This window comes from Xyrauchen texanus, chromosome 34, assembly GCF_025860055.1.
Source record: "Xyrauchen texanus isolate HMW12.3.18 chromosome 34, RBS_HiC_50CHRs, whole genome shotgun sequence".
Classification (NCBI taxonomy): domain Eukaryota; kingdom Metazoa; phylum Chordata; class Actinopteri; order Cypriniformes; family Catostomidae; genus Xyrauchen; species Xyrauchen texanus.
The window spans coordinates 40,266,026-40,285,527 of NC_068309.1; the positions used below are offsets into that span (position 1 = coordinate 40,266,026).

At 42.0% G+C, this 19,502-nt stretch overlaps 1 protein-coding gene across 1 annotated transcript in view; it reads left to right on the forward strand.

Annotated features, from left to right (window-relative positions):
- Positions 1 to 19,502, forward strand: part of LOC127627410 (protein Jade-1-like) — a 132,754-nt gene that overhangs the window by 54,286 nt on the left and 58,966 nt on the right. Inside the window, exons 4-5 of the mRNA XM_052103751.1 lie at positions 4,745 to 4,902; positions 18,726 to 18,898. Coding sequence (XP_051959711.1) covers positions 4,745 to 4,902; positions 18,726 to 18,898 — 331 coding nt within the window. The remainder of the gene's footprint in view (positions 1 to 4,744; positions 4,903 to 18,725; positions 18,899 to 19,502) is intronic.

A 19,502-nucleotide genomic window follows, 5' to 3' on the forward strand; every position in this document is an offset into this window, starting at 1 on the left:
ATTCCGGAGGTATTCTTGATATATTAAATACCGTTGGCATGGCAACGTATTACATGTAATAATTTATTTTTGTGCGTATTCACATGTTTTGAGGTATTTGGCATAATTACATTTTAAAGTTTAATATTAATAAACATATTTATTACATTTAATATAAATAAAATATAGTATAAATATCAACTGAAATGTAAAAATACTAGAAAACCAATGTCTAATCCTCTGTCTATTAATTCTCTGACTTGCAATTACAAGAAATGTCCAATAGAGGTTGTGATTGGTTAAGGGGTTACTGGGCGTGAATAATAAATGTATCGTCATCCTTCATTTGAATGGAAAGAGACAGAGGGGATATCCCGGGAGATAAATCTTTGAAGGTAAGACACGTTATTTAACATGCGTTGTCAACATTGCCTATTGAAAGTCAAAATGTTTTATTCAGTGTACTATTCAGTGTATGGCTTTGTGAAAATACACTTGGCTACCAATTGGAAACTGACGATTACAGCGTTCAGTTTAAGTCTGCTCCTGTTGCATCAATGGTTTCTATTTCTATATTTGCAGCAAGATAGATAGATAGATAGATAGATAGATAGATAGATAGTAGAGGTGTAACGCTTTAAATTTGTCACTGTTCTGTTTGTATCACGGTTTTAGAGTCACTGTTTCGGTACGTTTCGGTGTTTGTTATGTACAGAAAAAGAAATATTTTATAATATTATAATGTATATTATAATATGTGGTCCGTGTGAACGTGCAGTATTCTAAACTAAGTTATGTCCTCATTTGCCCTACATTAATTTAGATTTTTCAGATTTTTAAATATCGAAAGTGTTGCCATGGCGATTCACTAAATGAACGGATAATAGGCAAACAGGAAGTATCTCATATCTTCTGTGGGATTTAGATAAAAATTGAGCTGTATGTGTTTTTTTTTCTTTTTTTTTTCTTGGGGGCTAATCACATGGACGTAGCTATTGTGCGATCTTAGCACCACCAACTGTCAGCAGCAAGTGTGGCAATTACAACAGACTTGGAAAAAGTTCTCTTACATTTAACCAAATTCCTTAAATTGTTTAGACACTGCTGATGGAAAATTTTGAAGGGATGCTTGATAGCTTTAATAGTGTTGTCATGGCAGTGGATTAAATTACATGAAGTTGTAGTCAAACTTTAATGGTGGCATATATATAATATACAATGTATTTTTAGGGTCCAAGTTTACATTAATGCTGAGCTATTGCTGTGTCCATCATGCTTTGTTTCCGAAAGTCACCGGGTGGAAATGGACCCATGGTGCTTGGGCCCATCATTGCTGCTTGCAGCTATATATATTATTATTATTATTATTATTATTAAGGATTATTTTTTGTATTATGTATTCTTTTTTTTCATATCGCATTTTTGAGGGCCTAAACATACGCAAAAACTCACAAAACTTTGGACACAGAATGAGGTGTGGCAAAATGGCTCAATAGCGCCACCTTCAGAAATTCAACATTGTGCGCCCCGTGCTACGTTTCACCTACATGTACGAAACTTGGTACATATGTGTAACATGCCAAGACTTACAAATAAGTTTCTGGACCCATGCCCTAAACTCAACAGGAAGTCAGTCATTTTTATATATCATATTCCGTCAGTCTAATCTAAAGGCCTTGGCAATGCTAAATTGCAAAGCTTATGAGTTTTCACTGCACAGAGCGGCCATGGCAATCTGACAATATTCGATGTTTTGCCATGAAACAGGAAGTTGTTATAACTCATACATACAATGTCCAATCTGCACCAAATGTCACATGTTTGATAATTGTCCCGACTGAACACATCTACGTGCCAATATTCAGTTATAGTCCGTCTAATCCAATAGCCTTGGTGAAGTAAAATCTTCGTTAAAAGGCATTGTGGCAGCGGGGGCGTTGTCAAGCGCCGGTCTGAGGGAGAAAGCAGTTAGGGCGCTTGCACCTGAGCTAAATTATGTTTAACACCTGTCTCTAATTTCAGTGAGCATGGGGAGAGCGGCATAAAACGGGCACAGAACCTCCAGACGAGGGAGAGAGAACAACGCGCCAATCTAATGTTGGCATAAGACAAACCATATTAAGAGATTTATGTTATGCAGTGAAGTTTTATTCTGTTCATGGGAACGTAATGTTTGTAGGATATTGCTGTGACTATTAAAGAACCCTTACTTCTGAAGAGATCTGCGTCTTCGTTCCATCCTTTAACTGTGTCACAGGCGTGTCAGTGGCGGCCTGACAAATTTCTATGTGAAACGAATCATATCTTTGAGGCCTAAACATGCTCGAAAGATCATGAAACTTTGCACACACCTCAACATTGGCGAATCTAAGAAAGGCCTTTGCGACGCTAAATTGCTTTTGAGTTTTCTTTGAACAGCGTGTCCGTGACGGCCTGGCATATTTCGATGTTTCACCATGAAAGAGGAAGTTGTTGTAACTCAAATATACAATGTCCAATATGCCCCAAACTTCACGTTTGATAGCAGTCCCAGCCTGAATACACCTACATCCCAATATTAAGTTATATTCATAGCGCCACCTACTGGTAGCTAGTGCTGCACGATAAATCATATCGCAATCGTGATGTCAGCCTGTGCGATTATATGACGGCAAATGCTGCGAATTATTATTTTTTTTTTTTTTTATTAAATAAATAAGTGCATGTGTGGACGTGACAGCCCATTCTCTCTGAGAGCTGTTTGCCAATTTTCTACACCGCTAATAAAAAGATGACCAGTCAGTCTCAGTTTAGGGAGTGGCACGTGTGGTCATGTGAGTGTGCAGCGTGGAAATCAGGTGAAGATTGATGCCGAGCAGACCGACACTGAACTGTTGGGCAGACAAAATAACACCGATTATAAAAAAAATAATCACAGCTTGGCGATTGTCACGATTCCCTTGTTGTCTGCCCCGTGTTTCACTTGTCTTTGTCTAAAAACTACACTTCCCACAATTCCCGGATCTCATCACTGCCATCATTGTGTCATTGTTCACACCTGTTTGTCGTTTGTGATCCTCCTGTGTCTGTGTATATAAACCCTGTTTGTTCTCCACTCCTTGTTGTTTGAATGTTGATGTTCTGACTGTTTTGATGTTTCCCTGTCCTGATGTTCACTCTGCTGCCTGTCTTGCCATATTTATCCTGCCATGTTTATCCGTTCCGTGTTCCTTTTGATGTCTCCCTGTTTTAGTTTCAGTTTCCCCTCGTGGATGTTTCATTTGTTCCAGTTTTGTCTTATTTTCACTTTTGTTCAATAAACCGCGTTTAGATCCCACTTCTTGTCTGCCCTCGTCTGCATTCCTAACAGCGATATATCAATAATTAAAGTTAATTTAATACAAGAGCTGCTTCAGTGTGTGTGTGTGTGTGTGTGTGTGTGTATGTATGTATGTATATATATATATATATATATATATATATATATATATATATATATATATATATAATCTCGTGATGTCAGCTAAAACTGTTGTTGTTATATAACAACAACAGTTTTAGTGGTTTGAGTGAACCACACTTTTATATCCAGTTTCCTTTTCAAAAGAGTTTATAGAAAGTACATGTTACATCCTGATTAAATGTCCCTGTTTGTTTGGATTATCTTATTTTCATGAAAATTTGTATGTTATTATTTATTGTTCTATTTTATTTAGGTGTAATATTGAGAAAATAACAAGTTTGCAGTAATGCAAAGATATTATTTAATTTTGTAAAAATATAATTTTAATTTGAAAACACTGCATTTATAGTTGTTGTTGCTAGTTTGTATGTTTGAGTTGAGAAATATACATTTCAGCATTATCGGTAATCTATTTGTGCATTTTCCTTGATAAACAAGCAAGTTGACTCATGATACCATTTGTTTGTTATATCGCAATCGCAATATCTACCTCAATAATCACAATATGTAATTTTCCCCAAATCGTGCAGCCCTACTGGTAACAGGAAGTGACATGTTTTGATGTATAGTTCTAAAAGTAATTTTTGTTGTAAAGTAATAAGTGTCTTACCTCAGGAAAAACTTTCCAGTCAGACGCAGCTGAAGTAGGCCTACTAAACTGCCTGAGAAAAACACGTTGTCTTGTTTAAATATCTGCTGTGATATAAGAATCTGTCAGGCTATATGTCAGTATCATTATTCTTATGTTGTTTCCATATTTTTTATCAAAATTTGTTGTGAAATAAAAAGCCTTTACCTCCTTTACTCTCCTGTCCTCACAAAATGACATACAAATACATGACCTGAAGAATGAAATGCATTATAACATAAAAATTGAATGCCGTTCCCCTGACACAGCAGCCCCAACGTGCAGCAGGGTGTGAGGGTCCCTTCATCACTGCTTGCAGCTTTAATTGAGCTATTTTGTTCCTTGATTATGAGCGTCAAACAATGCGATTGTGTCACTTGCAAAATCATACGTATATTAGATGAGTCAGTCTCTGTCTCTGTGACACATTGTGATTTTGCTACCAATAATTTAGTTTTGCTGGATTAATGTGAGGAATATTCCATATATGTGTTGCCACATGGAGTTCTGGAGAAAAAGGGAAAAGTCGTTAGCTGACGTCTGTCGTGTCAGTACTCTTTTGCGCCATGTTTGTATTCTTTTTGTACACTTACGTCAGCGAGGGCCAGACGATCAGATTTACTATTCAGTTTAAGATCTTAAGTCACTGGCCCACTGGAGTACAAATAAATATGACTTGACTTATGTTCTTTCAGGTGTTTCGGACAGACTTTATAACAGCCATGAAGTTGCCCGAGTCAACACAGTTGAGTCCTGAAGAGTTTTATATCCTGTCAGACCCATGGAGGCTGGAGTGGGAGAAGGGTGTTCAAGTCCCAGCTAATGTGGAAGCCATTCCTGAGCCTGTGGTCAGGTAAGATTCAGCTCTACCAAACGAGCATCATCACAGTGTGACAGTAGTTTAGTGTAGCTTGTTCCTTAATATTACATTCTGACAAAATATAACATTGCTGTTTTTGATATAATAGCAATGATCAACCGTTCTTGTAATAATGTCTTCTCTCGTCCTCATATGAAGCATTGTGAATTCTGATCCATTTGAATGTTTTTTGACAGTTTATATAAATAAACTATTGATAGCTCAACAATATGCTGATTTATATTAGTCCCTGCATTTAAGCAATACATAGTATAAAAACATATACTGTAATGTTACAAAAGAATATAATATTAAGTTACAAGTTGCTGTTCATCAGATTTTAGATCATTTCGCGATGCATTTCTAGCTGCATTTCCAGTGAATGTGACAAAGTTCCTCTGTCATTTACCACAGTGTAAATAACTAGATGTTATAATAGCTGAATTTAGTGATATGACAATATCTATCACACTATCACACAAACACAGGATGTACAGCCAGGGCTGGAAATGGGTGGGAAGACAGGGGCACGGAGTTCCCGGAGTGAATTTCGTGGGGGTACTGTGTTCAAACAGGCTACATTTGCTAAGGAAATAAAGAGAATTTCTATCTTTTGTCCACTAAATGGCCTACGAAAGCTTTGCAGGTTCCGCACATCTTCTGTGTCTGTGGTTGTGCAATGTTGACTATTGTGAGTGGAGAGAACACTTTCATGCAACAGATCGACAGATGCACATGGTAATCTACAGGCAGCAGATTCACACTTGCACGCAACAGTTCCACACATGCTCAATTTACAAATCCACGCACCAGAAGAATGTACAAATATATGTTTTTCTTTGCTCAGAGTATCATCTACCATTACATAAGTGTGTGTGTGTGTAATTTAATGCACAAATAAATGCTGAGCCATATGTATTGGCATTCTTCTTCGAGAAGGACCGTTCTGCAGTCTTGAAACACGCACAATGCTGGGGGCGTGGTTAAGCATGGCTGACAGCAAATGCCCATTCATTACAATGAAGGGAAATATCCAGTAGATTTGGCTATGATGTTTTTTTTAAGAACAAATATAGAAAAAAATATAATATTCAGTTTTGACCAAGAATTTTAATTTCTCAAGTGTAATGTGGTTATAAACTACAGAGATATAATCTCTATGATCTGAAATAATTTTAATGTTTTTATTTATAATAACATTTAATTTTAATCTATGATGGCAATGCCCAATTTTGAGTTGCCATTACTCGTCTACTAAGAAAATAATGTCACATAATCCTTAAGAAATCATTTAATATTTAAACTTGGTACTAAATGTACATTTATTTTTGTTAGAACGGTTAAAATTGTTGTGCTTTTTTTTTTTTTTTTAAATCCCAGTTTTATTGTTCTACCAAAATCATAATAATAATCAGAAAAAATGAAGATTTGGTGCAAAGTATGGGACTTTAACTTGAAACATACCACAGACTCTTGGTTTGAAATGACGTAGACTTGGCTCGGTTACAATGCTCTTCATTTAATTATTTTCTGATTAACACTTTTTATTGATTCAACAATTGACAAAGAAAAGAAAAACATATATTCACAGAATAAACATTTGACACCCTTTCCCCCTCCCAATCCCCAACCCCACCCTAACCCTCAACAAATATCCCTGTGGTCACACTTAAGTATACACAAAAAAATAAATAATTCAGAACGTGTTAATTCAGTGCGTTTAATTTTACAAAACATTCACGCAATTAATCGCACTGCCCCTTGACCATAATAAGGAAGATTCCGGAGAAATGCAAGCTTGTAGTACCACCTGTTTACTCCAGAGGGCAGTAAGTGAAACTTCAGCTGTATGAGCAACACACAGTTTATACAGTGAAGAAACACTTCAGCAGAACAACACAAACATGCGTTACATTCTTGCGTTCTAAACACATGAAGGAGCGCAAATGCGATCTAAGAGATCTCAAGATGTATTTAAGGATTGAGTATTAAACTATATTTAACTTGACACAGTGAACTAAACATTTTATGTTTATGACACAATGCACTCGAGACGCTACACAAGCATGTCTGATGCAGGTACCACCTGTTACTGCTTACTGGAATAATGCAGTAGGTAATATCTGTTGGAAGTGTGGATGCTATTTTACATAACCAATAATGTAAAATAGATTTCTTTTAAAATAATTCATAAGTGCTACCCTGCAAACCACTACATAAAAAAGTTAAAAAAGGATCTTTCGTCCAGTTGCTCTTTCTGTGTCAACTCTGACAAAACCATGCTTAATCTTTTTTGGTATTGTCCCTTTACTAAAATGTTCTGGCAAGACGTTTTAGGATTTATTAGGAATTACATTTATAATGAATGTGTGTTGTTGTTATGTATACCCTGTCTTGTTTTTTCGTTGCCCTTTGTTTGTCATTTTCGTCACTTTTGTAGCTCCTTAGTTTTCACTTTTGGCACCCTTGTAACTCCATAGTCTTGTTTTCCCTCGTGTTCACTGTTCATTGTTTTCACCTGCCCTTGTTAATTTGTCATTTGCTTCTGTTAATCACCTTGTCATCTAGTTTGTGTTCTGGTTGTTCATTGGCCCCTTTGTCTCACATTCTTGTATTTAAACCCTGTCTGTTTGTTCAGTCTCTGTCAGTCGTTGTTTGTTAATGGAGGTATGTTGTTAGCCTGGTATGTGTTCCCTGCCTGAGTTCTCTGTTTGTGTTCATCGTGTTTAGTTTTCAGTTTTATGTTTTATTCCCCATTGAGGGTTGTTCCTTTGTGTTTACTTGTTTGTTTATTTAATAAATTCTTAACTGCATTTGGATCCGCATCTCCTCGTCTGCCTCTCTGCTCAATCGTTACAGAACGACTGAACCAACAATGGATCCAGCGGTTCTCCGGGCAAGCTGCCGCCTCCTGGACCTGAAGCAAGGAAGCTGCCCGGTGGAGGATCACATTAGGGACTTCCTGTACCTGGCGGGCGCCACCGACTTTCCTGACTCCTCCCTGGTGGTGTTTTTCCAGGCTAGCCTGACCGGTTCGCTCCAAGAGCGGTTGCCCACGACGACGCGTGGCTGGACGCTCGGCGAGTTCATGGAGGAGACACTTCTGGTATGCGGCTCGCTGCTTACTGTGGGTGTGGTTGAGGATCCTGCCTCTACTCCCACGGCGGTGACCCTCCAGTCGTCCTTGGCTCGTCCTCTTCCACCTGCCCCACCGGTCAGCGAAGCTCGCCCCACGCCTGTCGTCGTCCATGAGCCAACACGGTCAACTCGTCCGCCCAGAGGAGGAAAAGAAGACGGGTTTCCGCCTCCCGGCCCACGCCTGCCCGGTCTGCGAGCCAGAGCCTCACGCCTGCCCCGGTCTGCGAGCCAGAGCCTCACGCCTGTCACCGTGAGCGAGCCAGAGCCTACGCCTGTCACCGTGAGCGAGCCAGAGCCTACGCCTGTCACGGTGAGCGAGCCTGCGCCCACGCCAGCCACGGCCAGCGAGCCTGAGGCCACGCTGACCAGGAACAGTGTCCCAGCTTCGCCAGTCGCATCAGCCCGGAGGAAGAGGAGAAGGGGAAAGGTCTCTGCTCTCCAGCCTCCGCCTGCCGCAGCCCCGTGCCCTAAACCCCTCTTGGCTCTGCTCTCAGCGCCCAGCGAACCCAAACTGGCGCATACCACGGTAACCCAGCCAGCACCTGTAGCCTCAAACGTCAATGAGCCAGCGCCTGTAGCCTCGACCGTCCCTGAGCCAGCGCCTGTAGCCTCGACCATCCCTGAGCCAGCGCCTGAAGCCTCGACCGTCCAAGAGCCAGTGCCAGTAGCCGTAACCGTCCAAGAGCCAGTGCCTGAAGCCTCGACCATCCCAGAGCCAGTGCCTGAAGCCTCGACCGTCCAAGAGCCAGTGCCAGTAACCATGACCGTCCAAGAGCCAGCGCCAGTAGCCGTGACCGTCCAAGAGCCAGCGCCAGTAGCCGTGACCGTCCAAGAGCCAGCGCCAGTGGCCGTGACCGTCCAAGAGCCAGCGCCAGTGGCCGTGACCGTCCAAGAGCCAGCGCCAGTAGCCAGGACCGTCCTAGAGCCAGCGCCTCTCGAGCCTTCCAGGGCTCCTCCTCCCGAGCCTTCCAGAGCTCCGCCTTCCGAGTTACCCGAGCTTTCCAGAGCTCCGCCTTCCGAGCTTTCCAGAGCTCCGCCTTCCGGGCTTTCCAGAGCCCCGCCTTCCGAGTTACCCGAGCTTTCCAGAGCTCCGCCTTCCGAGTTACCCGAGCTTTCCAGAGCTCCGCCTTCCGAGTTACCCGAGCTTTCCAGAGCTCCGCCTTCCGAGTTACCCGAGCTTTCCAGAGCTCCGCCTTCCGAGTTACCCGAGCTTTCCAGAGCTCCGCCTTCCGAGTTACCCAAGCTTTCCAGAGCTCCGCCTTCCGAGCTTTCCAGAGCTCCGCCTTCCGGGCTTTCCAGAGCTCCGCCTTCCGAGTTTCCCGAGCTTTCCAGAGCTCCGCCTTCCGAGTTACCCAAGCTTTCCAGAGCCCCGCCTTCTGAGCTTCCTGAGCTTTCCAGAGCTCCGCCTCCCGAGCTTTCCAGAGCTCCGCCTCCCGAGCTTTCCAGAGCTCCGCCTCCCGAGCCTTCCAGGGCTCCGTCTCTCCAGTCTCTCGAGCCTTCCAGGGCTCCGCCCCTCAAGCCTCTCGAGCCTTCCAGGGCTCCGCCTCTCGAGCCTTCCAGGGCTCCGCCCCTCAAGCCTCTCGAGCCTGCCAGGGCTCCACCTCCCAGGCCTCTCGAACCACCCAGGGCTCCGGCTCTCGAGCCTTCCAGGGCTCCACCCCTCAAGCCTCTCGAGCCTGCCAGGGCTCCACCTCCCAGGCCTCTCGAGCCACCCAGGGCTCCGCCTCTCGAGCCTTCCAGGGCTTCGCCTCTCAAGCCTTCCAGGGCTCCGCCCCTCAAGTCTCTTGAGCCACCCAGGGCTCCACCTCTCGAGCTTTCCAGGGCTCCGCCCCTCAAGCCTCTCGAGCCTTCTAGGGATCCTCCTCTGAAACCTCCTATGGCGCCACCCCCTTCGGCCCCGCCTCCAGAGACTTCTAGGTCTCCACCTCTTCAGCCTCTTACGGCGCCACCTTCCTTGGCCCCGCCTCCTGAGCCTTCCTCGGCGCAACCTCCAGAGCCTCCCACGGCTCCGCCTCCTGGGCCTCCTGAGCCAGCATCGGCTCCGCCTTCCTCAGCCCCGTCTCTTAGCTCTTCCAGGGCTCCACCTCCAGAATCTCCCGAGCCTCCCACGGCTCCGCCTCCCGAGCCTCCTTCAGCTCAGCCTCCTGCGGCTCTTCTCCTCGAGCCTCCCTCGGCTCTGCCTCCAGAGCCTCCGACGGCTCCACCTCCAGAGCCTCTTAAGCCTCCTATGGCTCTGCCTCCAGAACCTCCCACGGCTCTGCCTCCCGAGCCTCCTACGGCTCCACCTCCAGAGCCCCTACGGCTCTGCCCCCAGAGACACTAGAGCCTTCCAGGTCCCCACTCCTAAAGCCTCCCACGGCGCCGCCTCCCTCAGCTCCGCCTTCTGAGTCTTCCAAGCCATCACCCCCCTCGGCTTCGCCTCTCGAGCCTCCCTTGGCTCCACCTCAGAAGTCCCCTTTGGCTCCGCCCCTCGCGGCTCCGCCGGCCTCCCCAGTGGCCACTCCTCCTCCCAGGCCCCCTGAACCGGTCCTTGCACCACGGCCATCTCCTAGGCCACCAAGACCGGCCTCTGTCCTGTGGCCACCTCCCAGGTTCCCCAAACCGGCCCTTGGCCCACGGCCTCCTCCCAGGCCCCCTGAACCGGCCCTTGCCTTATGGCCAGCCCCCGGGCCATCTAAACCTGTCCCTGCCCGGTCAATACCACCCCTGCCTCCTAAACCTGTCACTTTGTGCCCCCGTGGACTGCCTTATTGCCCCTTGTGCCCCCATGGACTGTCTCATCTCCCTTTGTGCCCCCGTGGACTGTCTCATTTCCCCTCGTGGCCCCCCTTGGACTTCCTGCCTGCCCTTTGTGCCCCCTTGGACTTCCTGCCTGCCCTCTGTGCCCCTTGGACTGCCTCCTTGTTCTTGTGCCCCCCCTGGTCTGCCTGTCTGCCCCTGGTGCCATCATTTTGTTCTCTGTGGGTTTTCTGTCTTTTGTCTTGGGTTTTTAGGATCGTCTGGAAGCCGATCCTTTGAGGGGGGGCTCTGTTATGTATACCCTGTCTTGTTTTTTCGTTGCCCTTTGTTTGTCATTTTCGTCACTTTTGTAGCTCCTTAGTTTTCACTTTTGGCACCCTTGTAACTCCATAGTCTTGTTTTCCCTCGTGTTCACTGTTCATTGTTTTCACCTGCCCTTGTTAATTTGTCATTTGCTTCTGTTAATCACCTTGTCATCTAGTTTGTGTTCTGGTTGTTCATTGGCCCCTTTGTCTCACATTCTTGTATTTAAACCCTGTCTGTTTGTTCAGTCTCTGTCAGTCGTTGTTTGTTAATGGAGGTATGTTGTTAGCCTGGTATGTGTTCCCTGCCTGAGTTCTCTGTTTGTGTTCATCGTGTTTAGTTTTCAGTTTTATGTTTTATTTCCCCATTGAGGGTTGTTCCTTTGTGTTTACTTGTTTGTTTATTTAATAAATTCTTAACTGCATTTGGATCCGCATCTCCTCGTCTGCCTCTCTGCTCAATCGTTACAGTTGTATTGGAAGGATTTGGTACTAGGCTTTGTTGATTTATGATCAATCAAAAAAAGGTCAATTTTATGTAATTAATCTGATCTTGTTGCTCGCCAAGTTCCACATTCATAAATCTAAACATCTCTTGTTTTTATGAAAGAACTTGACTAATTTCAATTAAATTGTCTGAGAACAAATAAGCCTTAAAAACATTACTTTTACTTTTATGTATTTGGCAGACGCTTTTATCCAAAGCGACTTACAGTGCACTTATTTCAGGGACAATCCCCCCGGAGCAACCTGGAGTTAAGTGTCTTACTCAAGGACACAATTGTGGTGGCTGTGGGGATTGAACCAGCAACCTTCTGATTACCAGTTATGTGCTTTAGTCCACTACACCACCACCACTCACCATTATCATTATCTGTTTGCAATTATTTTCCTTTTTTCAGTGTCATGTAATTCTCATAATTTGTCAATATGTAAAATTTATATTATGTGCACCTCAGCTTTTAGTTTAGTTCTTTTTTTAATGTATTTTGTTGTTGACTGTTATTAATTATGTACTGTTTTGAGCATCAATAAACAAAAATTTAAAAAAAGACTTACGCAGGTGTACATTGATGGGTCCCTCGTAAATCTCCAACTGATTGAAAAATTCAGAATAGACTGTATGCCAATGATTGACTTATGATCAATAGTATGGTAGTAAACAATACATTGTATTCTAAAGCCCCTTTTATATTGTTTTATCAATGATTAACTCTTCTGCCACAAGAATATTAATTATATGAATATTTTTTATTATTTATATATATATAATTTTTTTATATTTAAAGATAACTATGTATAATTATTTCATCATTATATACTGAATTATTGTTATATAATGGGCTTTCTCAGCAAATATTTGTATATGTGATTAAATGCAATTAATTGCGTTTAATTAATCGGGACACCATGTAATTCATTAGATTTTAATCAATTGACAGCCCTATATATATATATATATATATATATATATATATATATATATATATATATATATATATATATATATATAACAATCACACATAATTTAAACTCTACATCTACAATTCTCTCTCCACTGCCCCTCCCCAAGAGCCCTCCATTAAGGCCAAATAACTGCCCAATTTTTATTAAATGAATCTAAGTTGCCTAGCCTTCTACATGACATTTCCTTGAATGCTGCCATCCTCCCCATCTCTGTGCACCACTCTTGAAATGAAGGCATTCCAGCGGACTAAAGCACAATCTGTCTGCCGATCATAACACCAAATATTTATGTATATATCCCCTTTATTATTGACCACCCCATAGCCTATAATACAGAGTCCTGGGGCAAATGAAATTTGAGTGCCCAATACGTCACACATAAAACTCTGAACCCTCCACCAAAAAATTCTTGGATCTTAACACGCCACCAAAAAAACATGGGTTGTGTCCCCATCTTCTGATTGGCATCGCCAGCAGGTGGGTGTGTCTTTTAAGACCAAGCATATACAATCTAGAGGGGGGTCCAATAAAATCAACGTTAAATCTTAAATTGCATAAGTCTCACCCTTGCATTTATAGATGTAGACTTTGTTTCTTAGAATCCTAACCCACACACCCTCCTAAAATACCAAGATCTTTAGATCTTTCTCACATAATCTCTTGAGAGAAGCCAAAGCTCTGAATTAGCAGGGAGTAATACACAGATGCCCCATGCACTTTTCCAAAAGCAGTAGTCACCACTCCCATAGTATCTGCTGCTTTAGGAGGGGTGTATGCTACTCCAAAAAATAGTACAGACCAGGTGGCACAGCTGTTAATACCTAAAGACCTGCGATCTGGGAATCAAAATGTTGAACCATATTTTTAAAGGATCTCAATAATGCACTTTCATATAGGTCACTAAGCGTATAACCTCCCTCTCAATCCGCTCTGTCCAGCAGAAAGAGGACTTATTAATGTATAATTTTGAGTTCAGCCATATGCTCGAGGCTAAATTTAAATAAATGTCAGAATGATACACTTTGAACACTTTTGTCCATACCAAGTGCAAATGCGAGATAACTGGGTGTAACTTAACTTCTCTGGTTAGTTTGATAGAAAGGCTTTGCAATGGCGAAATTTCCTATTTAATACAAAACCAGGGAGGGGCTCTTTCAGGTAGAAGCAACTAATGAGTCAATTGTCTGAGACTGAATCCATAATAATAAAACAAAATCTTGGGTAGGCCTAGCCCAACTTTGTCAACTGGCCTATGCAACTTACTGAAATGTAAAATGGGACGCTTACCATTTCGAATGAATCTATAGGGAGATATAGGGGGACATCTATAGGGAGATATTGTAGCCGGTCGAATTTTGGAATACAATTCATTTTAAAAACATTAACCTTCGCAATCATAGATAAATGTAATAAAGCCAACCTGCCCACATCGCTCAAACATTTTTATTAAAGGGTTAAAATGAACTCTAACTAAATCACACACATTTGCTGGGAATAAAATACCCAAATGCTTAATACTCTGTTTAGTGCCCAGCTGCAAAGCCGTTACAAGGCAGTACGCTGTCAGAGGCAACGCTTTGGATTTAGACCAATTAACTCTGTATCCTAAGAACTTGGATAAGGATTTAATAATTCTGTAGAGGCAAGACATAGATCTAGTTGGGCAGGATACAAATAATAAAATGTCATATGCGTAAAGCAAAAGTGTATGCGGCACACCTCCAGCCATCACACCTGAAAAATCATCCTCCTTATCGTAGTTGCTGATGGTTCCAGTGCAAGACAGAACAATAATGGGGAAAGAGGGCAACCCTGCCAGGTGCCCCTATCAGAGTAAAATAATCTGAAATTAATCCATTTGTTTGTACCACTGCTACCGGAAGTCTATAATGTAACTTAATCCATCCAATTAAAGTATTCCCGAGCCTGTACATTTTCCAATGAAACTGTTATCAGAAGAGCTACGGCCCGAATAAACCCCACCAGATCTATATGGATAAGAGATGTTTTAACTTAATGGGTTAGCCGAAATGTTTGACAATATTTTAACACCTAGCTGGATCAGGGAAATTGGACGGTAACTCTTATACTCACTTGACTCTTTGTCCATTTTAAGAATCAGACTGATTTGGGCGGGTGTCATGGTTGGCGGATGCTTTCCATTATTTAATGATTCCGTATAAACTTCTAGCAGTGGCGGCTTGTCAATAGAGGGCGCTGGGGCGCCGCCCCCATCAAAATTCCAGAAATACACATGAATACAAAAATTATATAAAAATGGAAATAAAGCATTTAATAAAAACTGGCTTTAATCGGTTAACTATTTTCTATGTTTTTCAATATGTTTCATGTGGTTTAATGGGCGAGGGACGCCGGACAAATGGATGTCTATCTGAGTCCTTAAATTTGACCTGAAATTTAGCAGCATGTGACCTGAAGCTGGTCTCTTATTGGTTTCTTAAAGATTCTCCTCCGGGCGCAGGTCGCTGCGTCCCTGGCGAATCAGAATTGGATACATGTTATTTTATCCAATCTGATTGGTTCTCGTTACCTGTCATTCAACTTAATGCTCTATGCTCTGCGAGTGCACAGGCGACTCCGCCAAAACTTTGCTAGGATGATCACTTTCGCAGAGATAATGGCAGCAGCTAAACCAAACTCTGTCATTGATTTACAAAAAAAAACTTTCACAAAAAAAAAAAAAAACATTGGTGAGCAAAGCAGTGGTTCTTGTCCAATACAGATGCGCCGGTCGCTTAGTCCAGTAAAGCACGAAAGAATCGCAGCAGAGGTGAGTTTCTTATAGAAATTAGTCAAATTATCAATTTACATTATTGTTGTGCTGCAGATATGTCCTGCCCACATATCATATTCTACAGACTCAAGAAAACATTTTTGTTTGGTATAAATCCTTACAAAAATTATAATTTTAATATTATACAACAGCATCCCAAAAATAATAAATTGGCAACATAAAAATAAATGATTAAATGAAATATATAGCCACCAAAAACTACTGTCTTGTATGGGACAAAAACTCTAATGGCTCTATTTTTATTTTGAGAGTCATTGCAACTGTGACAACTAGTGGCCTACTCCTACTACCTTACATTTATACATATATATTTAATTAACTCTATAGGTCTGTGACATCATCCTGGGACACACTAGGGAGCGTTTCTCCTTCACAGACCACCTTGTCTGTGCCACCTTGTTGCAGGGGGACAGGTTTGATGAGTACAAGGATACCTTTCCTGAAGATGCATTGAGCAGCACCATGAAAGCGTACCCGATGCTCAGTGGAAGCAAGCTGAAGACAGAGCTCAGTCTCATCTACAGCAAGGAAGAATTCAAAGCCTGCCATGGTGCTGTGGACCTCTTCCAGCTGTTTCAAATCAAATCAAATCAAAGTTTATGGAGAATAATCTCGAAGAAGTCTTTTCCTAATCTGTGACTCTCCTAAAAGTTCTCATTACCACACCCATGACCACGGCTGAAGCTGAGAGGTGCTTCTCAACCTTGATAAGAATAAAAACGTTTCTCAGAAACACCATGACCCAGGAGAGGCTGAATGCACTGGCATTGCTCTCCATGGGAAAGAGACTTGTTACTGAGATGACTGATTTAATCAGAGAGTCATTGAGAAATTTGCTGGCCAGAAAGAAAGGAGAGCAAAATTTATGTTCAAGTAGTCAACATGCTTTTTGGTACTGCTTTGTATTTATTTTCGGCCACAAAAAAGCGCCCCCCCCCCCCCAAATAATTATCACCTGCCGCCACTGACTTCTAGCATAAGTGGAGACTGTTCTGTAGCATAAGATCCTGTAAGCAAGGCCTTAATTACCTTACCAAGCTCCTCCAAGGTTATCTCAGAATCAAGGGAATTTATTTGCTCAGCCGACTGTTTAGGAAGTTCTAATGGTTCTACAAAGTTTCTAATATCCTCTTCAGTAGACAAAGATGTGGAACTATAAAGATCAAGATGGAAATCTTTAAAAGCATTATTAATTTCAGTGGCTGAGGTAAACATTTAACTGAGGGAATGGTAGAAATAGACTCTCTCTGTTTTATATATCTAGCCAGGAGTGTCCCTGCTTTGTCCCCCAACTCAAAGTATGACTGTCTTGCCCTGAATAGCCAAAATTTCACCTCCTGTGACAAAATAGTATACAATAATAGTGAATTTCAATCGGGTCAATTCTCTGAGGCCATTAGACGACATTCGGTGCTTCAGCTCTGCCTTGACACTTTAAATATTCCCTTCCAATTCTACGAGTTCTTGTGCTTTGGATCCGACCCCTAAGAAACGCCTTAAGTGGCTCCCAAGCCATGCCCACAGAGGATACTGAGGGCCAGTTGGTCTCCATATAGACATTAATTTCAGCCTTTAGCATTTGTTGGAATTGAAGATTTTGCCAGAAGGATACATTAAAGTGCCAACTATATGATTTTCTTTTCTTCATAATTGGCAACACCTCTAAACACCAAGATGTAATCCGAGACTAAAATGTTTCCAGTTGAGCAATCAATGACAGATGAAATGAGAAAAAAAAAATCTATTCTTATCTTTTGGATGGATACAATTTTTTTTATAGTTCCTACCAGATGGGTTCAAAAGTCTCCAATTATCTGTAACACCAAGATTTTTACACATCCTGTGAATCGTCCATGTTGCTCTTGGGGGCTTACACACTTTTTTGCTTCACTATGATCAAGGACGGAGTCCATCAAAAGATTAAAGTCTCCTCCCAATATTATATCATGAGGAGTGCCAGCGGCTTGCAACATAAAAAAGGCTTGATCATCAATGTTAGGAGCATATATATTAGCCAAAATAAGATTTTGTCCCTGAATTTCAGCTAAAACAATGATGACTTTTCCTAAATTATCCCTACCCTGTTTGAGACATTTTAATTGCTGATATTTACTTATCAGCGTAATGACTCCCATGCTCTTAATCGAGCCAGCACTATAAAACAAATGGCCACCCCATATCTTTCCAAAATTTTCAGCTTCCTGCTGAGAAAGATGCATTTCTTGAAGAAACACTAAATCAAATTTCTTACGTTTAAGAAAAGAAATAACCTTCCTTTTTATGGGGTGCCAGAAAGTTGGCAGAATAAACACAAAGAGTGCATAGCATCATCCACAAAATTGTCCTGAAGGTGTGACTCTCTACAAAATAAACTCCATCCGCTAGGTGGAACCATCACAAAAAGAGTGCGCAGATTCTTCAAACAGTCAAGTGAATGTATTGCTGACATGTTCAGCATCTCTCACCGCATTTCCCACACTTCTCTGGCTAATTCGTCTCTCAGGCTCGCGGCCTGCACAGGGGCGTCAGCTTGAACACATACTTGTCTTTTAATGTCTCCAGAGACCAGGGATTTTTAATTCTTTCACATATTGTCCTCTTAGAACAGTTATGGTACAGGGTGTATCAAATCGAAAAGTGTTAAAACTTACAAAGTGCGCAAAGCTCGCTGTTCACACGTCCGATCCTTGCATGGTGTCACTTTACTCAAAATGTTTGTGCTACTTAATGAAGTGTGGAAATCGCAAATGTAGTGTCTTTTTCCAGCTGAGGTATTGCTTTTTTAGTTACATTACAGTAAAGTTACTTTACCTTTGCAAGTCAAATTCGGCTGTCTCAATTGCTTCTGTCTCTTCTTGTAATCTCAGACTGACTCCATATTCAGTTGGGGGCTCTGTGGGCAACATGCCATCTTTTTCATGGCTCCCTGTTCTTCTATTCTATTCTATTTGCAAAATAAATGTTTGGGAGTCTAAAATGTATATTTCCTATTGGCACACTATAGCTGAAAATATAAATAACCATACTAAGTCAAATGTTTTTGTGAAGCATCTTATGTGCCTAAAACGTTTGCACAGTACTGTATTGCCAGCCTGTAATATAAAGAAGCATAATGTAGTATTTTTGTATAGCTAAAATAGCTGGAAGTGGCTTATACCGGAAGTGATCCACGTTCAAGGCTGATGTAGGCGGCGCCCTAGTTTGGCTAAAAAATAAGATGGAGAACAAGATCAGTTGTTATTGTAAAACAAGGCCATGGTGTAATAGTTGGCAAAATAAAATTGGCTTGCATTTGAAGAAACAGCTAGTGCCGAGTGTGTTAATCATTTGAGGATAAATATGGGATTGTTTTTCAGAATGCTTCCAGAGGCAAGTGGGATCCCATTCTTCTCACCCACATATAACAGAGGACAGGCAGTATTTGGGTTTGGAGAGTCACGTGGGCTCACTGAACAAATGAATCGATATGATCTGGATGATTTGGACGTGTCCTGGCTTGAACAGGTTAATGCTGAATTCAGACAACTAGGTAAGATTGACTTATGAGGTAATGTTTCTTTCATAATGTAAGGAAGTTGTTTTGTATTGACATGAATTTAGTGATAGGATATTTTCCTTTCTTGCAAGACCCTTCCTTGAGCTGTCAGAGCCTGCCGGAAGAAAATGACCCCAAAAGGAAATTAGAATCTAATTAGTTAACTAAGAACAATGACCAGGTCTTCAGAAGGCGGAAAATAAATATAAAATTAATCCTGTCATTGGACTAATAGGGCTGGGCGACTGGACGATGTAATCGGATATCAACTAAGTCTTACAAATATACAAATGGCGATTGCATCACTCATTGACATATAATGATCGACAATATCGGGAAATGGCAAAACCATGGATCTGGGAAGTCGCCAGGGGTGTTAAATTGGCACCTGCCACCCACCAAATGCGACGAGGCTGAATCCAGCTCCTTATTTGCAAGCTCCTTGTCCAAATATGGGTATTTCATGTGCAGGTAATCTACCCACAACAGTGGTGGGTGACCTGTCGTTGAGTAACACATGACAAGAAGTGCTTGATAAACACACTTTATTATATTTTTAAGAACAGACAAAGGAAAAGCCATCAATGCCTGTGTCTGA